The following is a 14,612-nucleotide window of genomic DNA, read 5'->3' as shown; positions in this document are numbered from 1 at the left end:
CCCCAACCCCCCCTCTCCCCATTCGGTACACGGACACCCCGATGCCTTCGTATGCGGAGGGAATGACTCAAGCTCCGTTTCCTGGTGTGCTTGGTGGTGTTGGCTCCAGGCAACCGCAATGCCCTCGTCTGCTCCGGACGAGATTCCGCCACCTTTATGGACAGGTACGTGGATTTCGTCCATCATTCTGACACCTTATATGCTCCATTTCTGCAATGTGGTTGCAGTGCTCATACATGTGTACCCTTATCTCACACATATTGACCTTGCAGTAGTGGTGGTTGTGGTAGCAGTAGTAATAGTGTAATCTTCTGTTTGGCTATTGGCTTCAATGTTAGTATATAATATTCCAGGAGTTTCTCAGGGGGACTAAACGTACGTGATAATGATAATAATGTTGTTGCTGTTCTTGTCTGCTTTGCAATATTCTTAATCTCTCTCCCACGTAGGAAGTAATGTGGAACCAGAAAGGATTCAGAAAAGATTTAGGCAGGTATCTTGCACACAGGTGTAGAGGATGGTAGAGTAGTAGTTACCTTGAAAAAAAAATCCTGGAAAACGACCCTGCTGGTAGGTGTTATATAATACTTCAACTTACTCATATTAGTTGCTGTATACTCATCGCTATGACTACGTCCTGGGACTAATAGGAGTCAATTATGTGTCATGTCAGAGTTTTGAAGACGTTTATATTAACTGCTGAAGCAATACTGTACAGTACAGTACATGAAGAAAAGGAAAAGATGGGAGAGGACTAGATTTCCATCGTCACCTATAACTTCAGGGAGTTGCTGGATTCACAGACAGATTGTTGACACCATATATCGAGTAGGAGTCGTTACTTGTAATTTAGATATACTAAGTATGTTGCGAGCTAAGCCCGTATTGCTGACTCAGCTTCGCTCTCGTTTTCTGATTGGTCCATTTGTTGTTCATCACATGACTCCTGTTGATATAACTCGCGTGCCTTTCTCTCTCTTCCTTTCTTCCTTCCCCAGCGAATCCTTTTTATGAGCTCCTAGTTTCTAGACAGCAAGGCTTTGGCCCTTCACAAAGTACTATATTTGATAATAATAATAATAATAATGCCTTGATTAATGCTCTCACGCATATTCCAGTATCCTAGAAGTCCCTTATAAAAAGCCATATAGTCAGATTGGTTACTACTAAAAGACCTATATAGAATTGCTTGTTTTGGTAGTTAGATAGATTAAATCAGACTCCGGGGCTCATTGTTCATCTTTCACCTATTTCTAGAGTTAGTGAAAACCAAAAATTAACAGATAGGTACCTAACAATTCCCGAGAACTAGATAGCTAGTACTAAGTAAGACATAAGCTAAGTTTAGTATTATCCTATATTATCCTATCTCCTTGATCACCTGTCGGTCCTTCAGAGGAAGTCACTGACGTGAAAAATCCGCTTTAATTACGTAACTATTTCAATTCCAAGTGCATTATCAAATGCATGCTCCTTCTTTGTCCATCTTATACGAAATCTCATATTATGCTCTGTATAGTAGCATGATTCAAATGGGTATTAATTAAGAATAATAGGCTCGTTTACATACATTATGTATGAAACACAACCAAGGAGGGGGAAAAAAAGAAGAAGAAAGGTCATTTAGAAGGAAGAGGTCATCAGACACATGAAGATGAATAGAAGAAAGTTAGGCAGCCATAAGGAGCAGGAAGTTGTTCTGACAAAAACCTTCTCAACTGCTTTCTGCGATTCTTCCACCTTCATGCGATCGAGCATTATTGACCGACTTTACAGAGCAAAGGCGGCCATGATGACACTGAGAACACCCGCAGCAGAAGCGCCCAGCTCGACATTGAGCCGACTGGCCGCACCGGTGCTCTTGACAGCAGTCGCGGTGCTACTGGCAGTAGAACCAGAAGAACCAGCAGACGAAGAGCCAGATTCAGAAGAAGAAGAACCGGACCCAGAGCCTATTGTATCCCTGTCAGCATCATGTCGCAGATTCAAATTTCCCAGAAAAGGAGTGACATACCGCTAGAGCTGGAGTCCGAGGTAGCAGTAGCGCCGGCGCCGCTGCCAGTGGTGGTGGCAGCAGAACCAGCAGCATTAGCTGCAGGAATGGCGCTGGCAGTCGCAGGGAAGAAGAGGGAGCTATAGCAAGACTGTTCACACTTGGCATAGGCCTCGGTGTCGGCAGCAGTGCCGCTGCCCTGGGGGCATTTGGCCGCGCAGGCCGTGGTGTCGTTGGCCATGGCAGCGTTAGGGCATGGAACCTGGAAACACTGCGCCTTGCAGCAGATATCATTTGAGGCGCCTGTACAGAGTCATTACCGTCAGTACGCTTTTCCATGCGCTGCGTGTTCGTTCAACAGTCTGCATGAAGGATAGTGGCTTACTCACATTTAGCAGCGCAAGAAGCCTGAGGCGACAGAGAGGCTGTCGCAGTAGCAGAGGAAGCGGTGGTATCCTGAGCAGCAGCGAGGGCTGCAAGACCAGTGAGGGCGAAGATGCTGAACTTCATTTTGACGGAGTGTGGTCTTTGAAAGGGATCGAAAGACTCAGAGATATTATTCGAAGGAAGTTATAATCAACCTGAGAGCTCTGGCAAAGTTCTTATTCACGCCTGCAAACGAGCGACTGAGGAGTGAATCAAACGAATGTCAATTGCGAGAGCAGGACGGGGGGAAGAGAGAAAAAGTGAGGTCAAGCACCGGAGCATTCCTTGCCCTGGTAGGGGCACATTTTTATTTATGAATAAACTCGAGCCCAGGTATCTTCTTGGCTGGGGGTGATTTTGCGGGCGAGTCGCTCATTGGCGGCGTGTCAGGTTGCACACATAACTCTACCCTGGATGCTTTGCATTCCTCTCTCCGATTCGCCAACAAGCTCGCCAATTTCCCAAGATTCTGTTTGTGATGGCAGCCATCGTCGTCCCCCTGCCGTTTCGATGGTTTTCTACCGTAATAACGTGGCGATAGACAAAGAAATATCTACATGTTTGTTGGCCAGGCTCAATAGTCCGTATGGAACACATTTGGACACATTTTTAGGTGTTGATATGGACCACTCTCCCTCCAATCATGGACGCGATTCCAGTCAGGCTGGACTGGACAGTGAATTAAGGGATAGAATCAAGGGATAGGATATGTGGTCAATCCACATTCTGCAGAACGAAGCCTGTGCTGCGCAGGAGTCGAGATTGATCTGACATGTCATCTCTCACAAAGTCACTCATGACTACATTACGTAGTTACGAGTGACTAGTCACTACAAACTCCACTTTACTCCAGACAAAGTTCAGGTTATCGACTGGGTTCTCTCTGTTTCGTCACGGCTATTTTTATCGAGGAATTAGTGCCTGCAAACTACGAACTATATCGATCCATCGTGGGCCTTCGTTTGCGGGAAAAACGCGCTAATCCACGTATGGTTAGTCTGCCAAATCCAAACACGCCCACCCCGATAAGGCAAGTCACCATCTATCACGTGATGTCGCGACATCCCGACGCGCGTTGACTTCGTGGTTTCGCGGCGAGATATACAGACTGTGAAGGATAGGAACAAATACGACACAGAGGAAGCCTACGAGCGGAGAACCTCTCGCTCAAAGGTGCTTTCTCGTCTCCTTCCTGCCGAGAGTATTCTTACGATGTCATCTGGCAGCGAGGAGTTCAGCGATCTGGTCAATGACGACGTCCTGGTTGCCGCAAGCCAAACCAGCGCGTTCGATTCGGTCCCTAGCGATGCGGACTCTAATCGACCCCCCAAACGACGTCGTCTCCATGCGCAAAATGGCATGTCGAGCGCGACTCGTTCAGCTGTTGAGGGGGCTTCCAGTGTCAACGACACTGACTATTCAGACGTAGATTCAAGCTCGTCTGCCGATGATCTCCCTCCACCACCCCACAGCGGATTTTCTGAGGATAGCGACAGTGGCTCTCCGAGAGCAAAAAGGTCGAAATACAAGATTCATATTCCGAAAAATACCAGTGTGCAGGAGAACACGTTTGTATCGCAGACGCAACCACACTCCAGTCCGTCATTAATTCGAGGACCCCGCTGGAAAAGGCCGGATCCTGAACCTCCACAAACAAGCGTAACACCACAGATCAATGGGAAGCCTGATAGGGATGAATGTGAGGAGGACGAGGATCTGCGGGCCGCCATAGCTGCTTCATTGGAGTCGTTTGAGGCGGAGAATTCGGGAATGGCTGCTAATTCCAATTCAAAAGGCTCAAATACCCAGGCTCAGCCTGCTACTGCTCAGACAGACATAGGGTTTGATCTCGATGATATCCCCGAAGATGCGTTTGATTCCTCCCCGTCCCTGTCGCCGCGCGCAGGGGCAGAGGACTCGTTCACTGCTAATTCACGACCAGCGGCCAGCCAATCTTTCCCTAGGTCCGGACTACAGACCCAGCGCACAAACCTTCGTCAGACGACCCTGTTCGATATGGCCGCTCGAAATACATCACAGGGAACCCGGAGCTGGTCGCCACCTCCCAGGGACGAACCTCCCACGCACCATAAGCTGAACGCAGACGCACTGCAGACATGGGTCTACCCGACCAACTTGGGTCAGATACGAGATTACCAGTTCAATATTGCGCAAAAGGGTCTATTTCATAACCTCCTTGTTGCACTGCCCACCGGTCTCGGGAAGACGTTCATTGCCGCAACCATCATGCTCAACTGGTTTCGCTGGACACGGGATGCTCAGCTCGTCTTTGTGGCGCCCACGAAACCGCTGGTGGCCCAGCAGATCTCAGCGTGCCTGGAAATCGCGGGGATACCGCGTTCTCAGACCATCTTGCTCACTGGAAATGTGCCTCCGGGGACCCGCGCTGAAGAATGGCAGACAAAGCGAGTCTTCTTCATGACGCCCCAGACGTTGATAAACGATCTTAAAACTGGCATAGCGGATCCAAAGCGAATCGTTCTGCTTGTTGTCGATGAGGCTCATCGGGCTACTGGTGGCTATGCCTACGTGGAAGTTGTCAAGTTCCTTCGACGGTTCAATAAAAGTTTCAGAGTTTTGGCATTAACTGCGACCCCTGGCTCGACCGTGGAGGCTGTCCAGGCCGTCATTGACGGACTAGATATCGCGAGAGTGGAGATACGGACCGAACAATCTCTTGACATACGCGATTACATACATGCGCGAAACATCGACATACAAACGTTCACGAATTCGGAAGAAATGATACTGTGTATGGATCTTCTTTCAAAAGCGTTACAACCGAGCGTCGACGAACTTCGCAATCTTAATGCATACTGGGGAAGGGACCCCATGAGTCTCACCGCGTATGGTCTTACCAAGGCAAGACAGCAATGGATGAGTTCCGATGCTGGAAGAAATGCAAGCTTCGCTCTCAAAGGGAAAGTCAACGCACTCTTTACTGTTCTGGCCAGTATAGCTCATGCTATTGATCTGTTGAAGTATCATGGCATCACACCCTTCTACCGCCATTTAGTTTCTTTCCGGTCCGGCACTGAGGGCAAAAAGGGAGGAAAATACCAACGCCAAATTGTGGAAGATCCAAACTTCAAAAAGCTGATGAACCATCTCCAGCCATGGGTCAACGATGTTGAGTTTATCGGGCATCCTAAATTGGAATATCTGAGAGAAGTTGTTCTAAACCATTTCATGGATGCTGGTGAGGGCCTTGGCGGCGCTGATGGGCGTTCGCAGTCCAACACAAGAGTCATGATCTTCGTGCACTTTAGAGACAGCGCCGAAGAAGTTACAAGGGTCTTGAAGAGACACGAGCCAATGATTCGACCACATGTTTTCGTTGGCCAGGCTAGTGCAAAAGGTTCGGAAGGGATGGATCAGAAGACACAGCTGAACATCATAGAAAAGTTCAAGAAGGGAACCTACAATACTATTGTTGCGACCTCGATTGGTGAAGAAGGTTTGGATATCGGTGAGATCGATCTCATCGTCTGTTACGATTCTTCCGCCTCTCCAATTCGGATGCTGCAGCGGATGGGCCGTACCGGTAGGAGACGGGCGGGCAACATTATCCTCCTCTTAATGCAGGGCAAGGAAGAAGAGTCTTATATCAAGGCCAAGGATAACTACGAGAAGATGCAACAACTGATTGCCAGTGGAACTCGCTTCACGTTTCATGATGACAGGTCTCCCCGCATTCTCCCCAAGGATGTGAAGCCAGTTGTGGATAAACGCCACGTTGAGATCCCCCCTGAGAACTCGCAGCCGGAATTGCCGGAACCAAAGAGGAAAGTCCATCCCCAGAAGCGGCCGCCGAAGAAGTTCCATATGCCAGACGGTGTGGAAACTGGTTTCACCAAGGCTTCGCATCTGGGGTCTGGGAATCGCAACGCCGGGGACAAGCACAAGAGACTCGTCCGTAGTCCAACTCCGGAGCCTGTGGATGTCCCATCCCTTGACGAGGTTCTACTCACCCCAGCCCAACAGAGGGAATTGGAAGTTCGTTACCGCAATGTTGGCGGCACCTCTCCGCAATTCATCCATCGCCCTCGAAATGATGCATTCCCTAGTTTGCAACGAGTCCTTAGGCCCACAAAGCTGATCAGTCATGGATCCCTAACGCGCCGGATGGTTGATGCCCTTCAGAGAATGGCTGCAACTGAACCTGGCTGTGAGGATCGATACAGGAGCATATTGGAGCAAGCAAAGTCTCGCGCGCTGGCTAGGTCTACGGAAGAAGGCGATGTGCAACGATCTCCAACGCGCAATTCGTTAGCAAGGACAGGTCCAGGCCCATCATCTGAGAGGAATCGCATGGAGAAGCCAGGCAAGGCAACATTATTGACCGCCAACTCACGCTCTACTACAGCCAATGCGTATCGTTTCTCTAGGAACCCATCTGCTTCTCCACATCGCGATAATACGCGACTATCCTCTCCCTTGATGTGCTCCCCTTCTGCCCCTGAAAAGGCGGAGCATAAACCTTTCTATGCCTCTCAACTGAGCGATGTTGATGACATGAACCTGGATCTCGATCTCCCCGATATCGGCACGCTTGTTGACAGAGAATCCAAGCCTGCGATTCGGAAGAGAAAGAGGACCATTGTCGATGACGATGATGACGACGACTTTCTTGTCTGAAACTTATGCACTTTTATATTGATGCGTTCTCTGATGACCATCATTTGGATAAGGGACGGCAGCAGTTTGCTGAGCGAGTAACTTTTTTTGGTGGAATGACAAAGGCCGGGTGCTTTATAAATGTAAATTTTGGCTAATAGAATGATACCCATCGCTGTAATGTGATTGTTTTGTTGTTGTTGCTTTCCAGTTTAGTCTAAATGGAGTAGGTACTCCGTACAGCTGGCCCTTCCGCTCGGGCACCACCGCCGCCGGTCTATCGGACACGCACCTTGGCTCTCCCCAACCCGACGCGCAGCCATCGGGGAGATACTCGATCATATCAGAGTTCCCCTCAGCAGCTGCAACCATGGCCGATACACAATTTGATAGTGCCCTGTGAGTACCGTATATCAGTATTGGTTCTTTTTTTCTTTCTTCCAGCTACGCTTCTGTTGCCCCAGCATCTTGTTGCACAACAATCCAGAGCACCCCGCATCCTAACTACGACTGACCAAAACATCTAATCTGTCCTGCTCTGCAGTGATCTCCTCCGCCGCCTCTCCCCGCGGGATACCAAACGCAACCTGCAGGCGATTACGACCCTCGTTCCGGATCTGACTGAAGACCTCCTTGCCTCCGTCGACCAGCCTCTCGAGGTCCGGCGCTGCGCCAAATCCAACCGCGACTACCTGCTCTGCGACTACAACCGAGATGGAGACAGTTATCGGTCCCCTTGGAGCAATGAGTTTGACCCGCCTCTGGAGGATGGCACTGTTCCGAGTGAGAGGGTGAGGAAACTCGAGGTTGCGGCCAATGAGGCCTTTGACGTATATCGTGAACTGTACTACGAGGGCGGGGTGAGCAGCGTCTACTTCTGGGATCTGGATGATGGATTCGCAGGGGTTGTTTTGCTGAAGAAAAGTCCGTGTCATTCATCCTCAATACCTCCTGCATATCAGGCTGGGTTTGCTTGCTGACGTAGTTGGTTTTGGGCAGCCGTCACCCCCGGTTCGAAGAGCTCCGGCGCATGGGACAGCATCCACGTCTTCGAAGCGACGGATCGCGCCCGCATGTCCCACTACAAATTGACGAGCACGGTCATTCTGCACTTGGCCAGTGAGACGGATGCCCTAGGCACGATGGACCTCAGCGGGAACATGACCAGACAAGTGGAGGCCGATTTGCCTGTGGAGTCGGACGCGAGCCATGTTGCCAACGTCGGTAGACTGGTCGAGGATATGGAATTGAAGATGAGGAACTTGCTCCGTATGTTTCCCCTTGTAATTTGGAGACGGTCATATGCTGACGAGTTCCGCCTCTTACAGAGGAAGTATACTTTGGCAAAGCAAAGGATGTTGTTGGCGACCTTAGAAGTAAGTGGTTCATTCCCCTCCTTGGATTGGAAATCCCCGTTTTTCATTTTCGTGAAAAGAGGCCATGTTCTTTTTTCCTCCTAAGGGTTCGTCATGTTGGACTGTGCTGATCTTCTTATTTACTTGTCTAGGTCTGAACTCCTTGTCAGAGACCAACAAGGAGAGGGCTGCTCACAGGGAGATGATCAACTCCATGAAGATGTAGACTGCAGAGTCTTCTCCAGAGGAGAAGAGACGAGAGGACCAACCAGGCTAGTTTACGAAGATTGCGATAAAGTATATGCCATACCCCATTTCCCGAAGATCATGTAGATCTTCTTCTTCCACCATTTTCCTTGTTTTACATTTTTTTGATTTCTTAGCGTAGTGAAAATATCCATTTTCGTTGCAGATTTTTTTTTGGTCTTTAGGACAGGACATAGAGAGATCAGAATTGATGTCTTTGTGACAGATATTTGTCATTCAGAGCACGTAGCTAGGTCGACCATCGACTGAAGCATGTGCTGTACATACATAAGTGTAGATTCTTTCTTTTAAAATCTCCTAACTAGAGAATCACTCAAGAGCCCTCACTGTGAGCTCATCACAGAGTTCCTTGGATTTGAATTGAAAATTGCAAGGAGACGCAATCTCCGCTGCCCTGGGGAGTCGCAGTTGCAGTCGAATTGTGGCGTGGCGCGGCGTGGCTGCTGACCCTCTACGCCCTCGCGCGGCGGCGTGACAGTTCTGCATCAAAGAATAGACTCTTCTGCTTCTCTGCGAGGAGCGACGATGCCAGTTCAACTAGCGTCCGTCCCGCTCTAGGGCTTCCGTATTATGAGCCCCTTCATCAGATGCAGTCAAGTTTTCCGCCGTGGTAGAGTGGTCTGGTATAGGAGCCTAGAATCCAGGCGCCACCACCAGCCATGACCTTCCAACATTGCTCAGGACTATAGATCGCTGTTGAGATGAAGTGGATAGACTCAATCCCGGCTTCCATCACGTGCACCACGCAACAACCTCAGTCGACCTCCATTTCCTCGTTCTTATTATTATTAGCCTTGTCCCCACTTTCGCCGTTACTTCGCTTTTCTTCCGTGTCGCTCGACGAGGATGACTGCGCGCGAACTTTTGTGACGAACTCTCTCGCAGCAGCCCACAGCTCAGCTTCCTTGTCCTTGCCCACGGTATCTTTCCGACTATTGAGCCAACTGATCTCAAGCGGGTTGAAGGCAGCAGCAGCACCTCCGCCTGCTGCTGCTGCTGCTGCGTCACCCGCCCGGGAAGGGGCAGAAGAATCCGGCGCAAGGATCCCTGCTTCTTCCAGCGCGTAAACCTGCCGACGCAATCGGACGTCGATGGAGGAGAGCAGGGCGAAGTACTGCGCCGTCGCGGCTTTGAACGCGGCCTTGCGGGCTTCGACCGTGTTGCCGGCTTCGGATTTGGCGTTCGTCAAGGCTTGGATGGCAAGGCCGGCGGAATGGACCAGTTTCGCTACATCCTGTTGCAATGGTTAGCGCTCTCTGTTTTTGACAGACAAATTATTATGTATGCGCGCACTTTGTCAATCTCGTTTAGCTGCCGGATTCGGTCGGCGGAAGAGAATGTTTGGAAATTGGTCTCTGAAGAAGAAGCCATGATGCACTCCAGGTCCAGTGGAGGAGGTGCGGAGTGAAATGTAGATAAAGAGGAAGTTGATGCCTTTACAAAAGCAAACAACTTGTTGGATCTAATCACGTGTGAAGTGCGGGAGACTGGGGGGAGCTCCAGGGTCGCGCGGTGAATAAGCGCTAGCGCGCGCCAACTAGCCCGAAATGTGCTAGCTCGATATCAGAAAGGACTTCGGCTACGCGACCTTTCACTCTCGACCTTGAACCTCGCGCCAGCGACGTCTCGACGCCACCTGTTCTCAACTGACATTAAATCACATGTCAGAAACCATAATTTGTTATCTTGGGAACAATTTAACTATCTAGCTGATCCATAAAGTGCAGAGAACGAACATCCTAGAGAAAGATGTCCGCTCCAGGCGGCGGGGCTCCTAGTCCTGCACCTCGAAGTGCCAGTATCGGTCCTAATACCGGAATGCCTCTTCCTCCGCAGCAGCCCATGGCTGGAAATCCTCCTGTCGGTCCAGCGACTCCTGGTCCAGCTGGAGGTTCGACTGGACCGGTCTCCCAGCAAAATCTGAACCAGATTGTAAGTCATTTCAGCTTGTTGTTTGCTTGTGTCTTGAACATGTTCATTTGTTGTTTTGAGCACAATCTGGCACTTCACATGACGTTATCTCTTTGAAATTTTGTTCTTTAAATGGAATCCACCGAATCGCTTTGTTGTCTGTTCAGAAACAAGTTTCACCTGGGAACGTGATGAGGAGGCAAAGAAGGCCAAGCAGGACATGACAGCAGACATGAACGTCTCTTGTAAACAAGCAGAATGAATGCAGTTCTCTGTGACTCATGCAGGAAGTACTTCCTGCATAGGCACTAGAGAGCGCTAAGCGCTCCATCGCCTATTGGCTGCTTGTGTCCTTCTATGTCTGTGATACCTTCAGTGGCTTCTGCTCCTTCACCGTCAGGCACGGCCGGCTGGAAAAACATTGCAGCGAAGTTTATCCGATGTTGTTGATGATATCTGCCTGTCTCGCGTGTCGTCTGAAGTCTGGGTGTCTTGAACCGTTCCTCTGTTGTTGTCGATCCCGTATTTTGCCTTCTTTGATAGCAACTTGAAAGTCAAGATGGCAAAGGGGAAGAAGGGAACGTGCTCTCGGAAGAAGAAGGCGTCGAAAAGGGCAGCTTCGGAATCTTCAGATACCCCCGAGGCGTCCGTGCCACCTGCATTGCCGGGTCCCTCCGATTCTTCGAAGGAAGAAGCCGAGGCGAGCACAGCAACTGGGAGGCCTGAGCCTACCGCTGAACAATTGGCGAGGCGGCTGAGGGAACTGGAACTTCTCACCGCGGAGGAGTCTTTAGCTGCAATGAGAGCTAAATGGGAAAGGCCTTTCGTCAGCCAACCCAGTGCTCTGACGCAGGAGAAGGAGTTAATGGATGATGTGTGTGCCGTTTATGTGCTTTTGCGATGTTGTCGGCTATCACGTTCCAGCTATCACAACTTTATGCTATCCCTATGTTATTTGTTATGTATTCCGATTAGTCGTTTGAAATAATGTTATAAGGTTCGTCGTTGACTAACGGCTCCTCTTCCACCCAGGTCATCGATTATCTCGCGAAGAAAGGTTACACTCGAACTGAGGCGATGCTTCGTATGGAATCTGCAAACCAGGAGATCGATGGCCGTAATTTGCCCCAGCTCAGCGAGGACCAACGTCCAAAATATAGAGCGGGCTTTGGTGAGTACTAGCTATGGTTTTGATATCAATCTTCAGTGGACTAACTGTAGGGAAAATCGCAGATTTGACCAAGGTCTGGATCGAAGACAATTTGGACTTGTACAAGGTATGTTGGCTCTGTTGTTGTATTGACTTCGCTAACACAATATTAGCCTGAATTGAGACGTGTCCTTTGGCCTCTGTTCGTCTATTCATTCCTTGACCTCGTGAGCTCCTTCTATCCACAAGAGGCCAAGCAGTTCTTTGAGACAAACAAGAACCTGTTCCTCCCAGAACATGCTGAAGACATCCGTCAGTTGGAGCCCATCAGTCTTCCTGAACATGTCCAGGACAACTCAATTGCGAAGCTGTACCGAAACAATAAATATCGTTTGATCCTCAGCAACCCTGCATTTTCGAATCTCATGCAGTTTCTGGAGAACAAACACAAAGAAGGAGGCTCTGTCATGTCCGCAATTCTCAGCAGCTATTGTACGATCATCACAAAGGAGCGTGCTGCCGATGACCGTTTCAGCTTTGCTGCCATGCTTGGTCGGGCCCGTGAAGGCCAGACGTTCCCTGCTGAAGATGAGGGTATTCCCGGTCACCATCCAGGTTCGGCCTACACAGGAGACAATCCCGCTATGACGGGTACCCTGCCTAGACTCAAGCTCGGAAAGCTTCCCGTTGAACCAGAAATGGAAAGCGATGTTAGGGCCGAACTTGAAGAGCACGACGCAAAGAATCCGCCTCCCCCTGGTCGTAATACCCTTGTCCAGGAGTATGACCAGATGATCAAGAAAGAAGAGGATGAGGAGGCTCCTACCCGTGCTGAGATCCCTTTCCCTCCGTCTACCGCTCGTGATGTTGCGATGGAAGTCCAGAGGGTCAAGGAGAATCGTGACAGGTTCAGGATCGAAGGTCGTACCGGTGGTGTTGGTCCGGCAGTGAGTGTCTGCATGTTCACATTCCACAACACCTACGATAGGTTTGTTTCTCCCTGCCCTATTTACAACCGTATGGTCTAACAGTACACTGCCAGATTGATCTGCCTTGACTTTTCGGATGATAACATGCTTGTGGCGGCCGGTTTCGAGGACTCTTACATCCGGGTCTGGAGTCTCGACGGCAAGGAAATCAAGGCCACTCATCCCGGCTTGGAGGATGTCTCACCACCTTCAAACTCTAAACGTCTCTTTGGCCATTCGGGTCCTGTCTACGCGGTGGCTTTTGCTCCGTCCGCATCTCGTGCGGAGGGCGAGCTTGCTCCAACTAACGCCCGTTGGCTTCTTTCGTCTTCTGCCGATAAAACCATCAGGCTGTGGTCCCTCGATCTGTGGCAATGCATGGTGGTGTACAAAGGCCACGATCAGCCCGTGTGGGACTTGAGCTGGGGTCCTTTCGGCTACTATTTTGTTTCTGGCGGTCATGACAAGACTGCTCGACTCTGGGTGACTGACCGCATCCGCCAGGTGCGCATCTTTGCCGGTCACGATCAGGATGTCGATTGCGTTTGCTTCCATCCCAACTCAGCCTACGTCTTTACCGGTAGCAGTGACCACACGGTTCGCATGTGGGCAGTCACCACTGGAAACCCCGTGCGGATGTTTACGGGCCACACTGGCAACATTACTGCTCTCGCATGTAGCCGCAACGGAAAGATTCTGGCGTCTGCCGACGACCATGGATCCATCTTCTTGTGGGATCTTGGTCCTGGCAGGCTCTTGAAGCGCATGCGCGGCCACGGAAAGGGTGGCATCTGGTCTCTGAGTTGGAGTGTGGAGTCTACGGTCTTGGTGTCTGGTGGCGCTGATGGCACTGTCCGTGTGTGGGATATCGCTCCTCCCGCCCAGGAGCCGTCGGGAAGCCAGACTCGCGCTGCCGGAGAAGGCGGATCTGGTGCAAAGATCGATACGAACGCGACCGCTGCGAGCACTCAGGCCTCCGCTTCTGTCGGTCCCGGCGCGGGAAAGAAGAAGGGCAAGGAGAATGTCGTGACTCCTGACCAGATCAGTGCCTTCCCTACGAAGAAGAGCCCTGTTTATAAGGTCAAGTTTACCAACATGAACCTGATCGTCGCTGGCGGTGCTTATCTTCCTTGAATTCAACACTAATCTGTCAGTATATCTGCCATATATCCTGAGACCTCGGTTCCTATTGAATTAAATTTCCGACGGTAACCAGCTTGTGTCGGATTGGTGGTGTTCATAATATCTCTTTCCAATTGTCACATAATTTTTCTTTTTCATGTGAACAGCATGGTTTTTTTTTTTGTTTGAGGGCATGGATTGAGATGATGCGGATGAATGACGGCGTCCCGGTTGGCCTGGAGTTTGCAACGGTCGGTATGGTTCTGGATGGGATTCATCTGTCTGCATGGCGCGGCCAATAGTATCACCAATAATGTCTTTAATCTGGGGTGGTCATTCTTCTGATTGATGTATTCTAACGAGAATTCAATGGATATTATTCCAAGTAAACTTTTATCCCAGTATTGGTTCGGTGATTAGTCGAGGTGGAGGGAAAAGAGTAGCGAAATCAAAAGTCAAGAAGGAATTGATTTTCCCTCTTGTATTGACAGACAATATGCCTGATGTTTCATTTATGATTTTTTTTTCCTTGGACGAATATTCGTTATGTGTGCTACTGCGGGCATTAAGTAAGATGTGGGGTGGCAGCCGGTGCCAGCGAACTGGGTGAAAGGATCGCCACCAGCGAGTACGTACCTTATCAACCCACCTGGATACAGAACAGACTCAGGTAACACATGACGGACCATGACTCACTTGGAAACCGTGAGACACAGCTAAAAAAGAGAGTCATAGATCCCCAGTAGAAGATGCTTGACTAGATCGAACTTCTGTTCTGTTCC

At 49.9% G+C, this 14,612-nt stretch overlaps 5 protein-coding genes across 5 annotated transcripts; 3 read left to right on the top strand and 2 right to left on the bottom strand.

Annotated features, from left to right (window-relative positions):
* Nucleotides 1-1,770: 1,770 nt before the first annotated feature.
* VTN77DRAFT_4114 (uncharacterized protein) lies at nucleotides 1,771-2,503 on the bottom strand (the record flags this gene model as incomplete). Its single annotated transcript, XM_069420138.1, has 3 exons — nucleotides 1,771-1,952; nucleotides 2,015-2,296; nucleotides 2,383-2,503. The coding sequence occupies 3 exons, from the start codon at nucleotides 2,501-2,503 to the stop codon at nucleotides 1,771-1,773; spliced, it is 585 nt and encodes a 194-aa protein (XP_069281785.1).
* A 1,128-nt stretch (nucleotides 2,504-3,631) lies between these two features.
* On the top strand, nucleotides 3,632-7,078 carry VTN77DRAFT_4113 (uncharacterized protein; the record flags this gene model as incomplete). Its single annotated transcript, XM_069420137.1, has 1 exon — nucleotides 3,632-7,078. One exon carries the CDS (start codon nucleotides 3,632-3,634, stop codon nucleotides 7,076-7,078), a length of 3,447 nt encoding a protein of 1,148 aa, XP_069281784.1.
* A 349-nt stretch (nucleotides 7,079-7,427) lies between these two features.
* VTN77DRAFT_4112 (uncharacterized protein) lies at nucleotides 7,428-8,638 on the top strand (the record flags this gene model as incomplete). The annotated part of the gene is made up of 5 exons (XM_069420136.1): nucleotides 7,428-7,456; nucleotides 7,602-7,981; nucleotides 8,057-8,326; nucleotides 8,386-8,433; nucleotides 8,565-8,638. The coding sequence occupies 5 exons, from the start codon at nucleotides 7,428-7,430 to the stop codon at nucleotides 8,636-8,638; spliced, it is 801 nt and encodes a 266-aa protein (XP_069281783.1).
* Nucleotides 8,639-9,433: 795 nt separating this feature from the next.
* Nucleotides 9,434-10,050, bottom strand: VTN77DRAFT_4111 (uncharacterized protein; the record flags this gene model as incomplete). The annotated part of the gene is made up of 2 exons (XM_069420135.1): nucleotides 9,434-9,913; nucleotides 9,973-10,050. The coding sequence occupies 2 exons, from the start codon at nucleotides 10,048-10,050 to the stop codon at nucleotides 9,434-9,436; spliced, it is 558 nt and encodes a 185-aa protein (XP_069281782.1).
* A 378-nt stretch (nucleotides 10,051-10,428) lies between these two features.
* Nucleotides 10,429-13,842, top strand: VTN77DRAFT_4110 (uncharacterized protein; the record flags this gene model as incomplete). The annotated part of the gene is made up of 5 exons (XM_069420134.1): nucleotides 10,429-10,611; nucleotides 11,623-11,761; nucleotides 11,824-11,867; nucleotides 11,914-12,728; nucleotides 12,783-13,842. 5 exons carry the CDS (start codon nucleotides 10,429-10,431, stop codon nucleotides 13,840-13,842), a joined length of 2,241 nt encoding a protein of 746 aa, XP_069281781.1.
* Nucleotides 13,843-14,612: the final 770 nt, after the last annotated feature.

The sequence above is a fragment of the Rasamsonia byssochlamydoides genome, assembly GCF_041956645.1.
Source record: "Rasamsonia byssochlamydoides strain NRRL 3658 unplaced genomic scaffold VTN77scaffold_3, whole genome shotgun sequence".
NCBI lineage: Eukaryota > Fungi > Ascomycota > Eurotiomycetes > Eurotiales > Trichocomaceae > Rasamsonia > Rasamsonia byssochlamydoides.
Note: the sequence above shows the minus strand (reverse complement) of the source record. Positions and strands in the feature narration are given on the sequence as shown.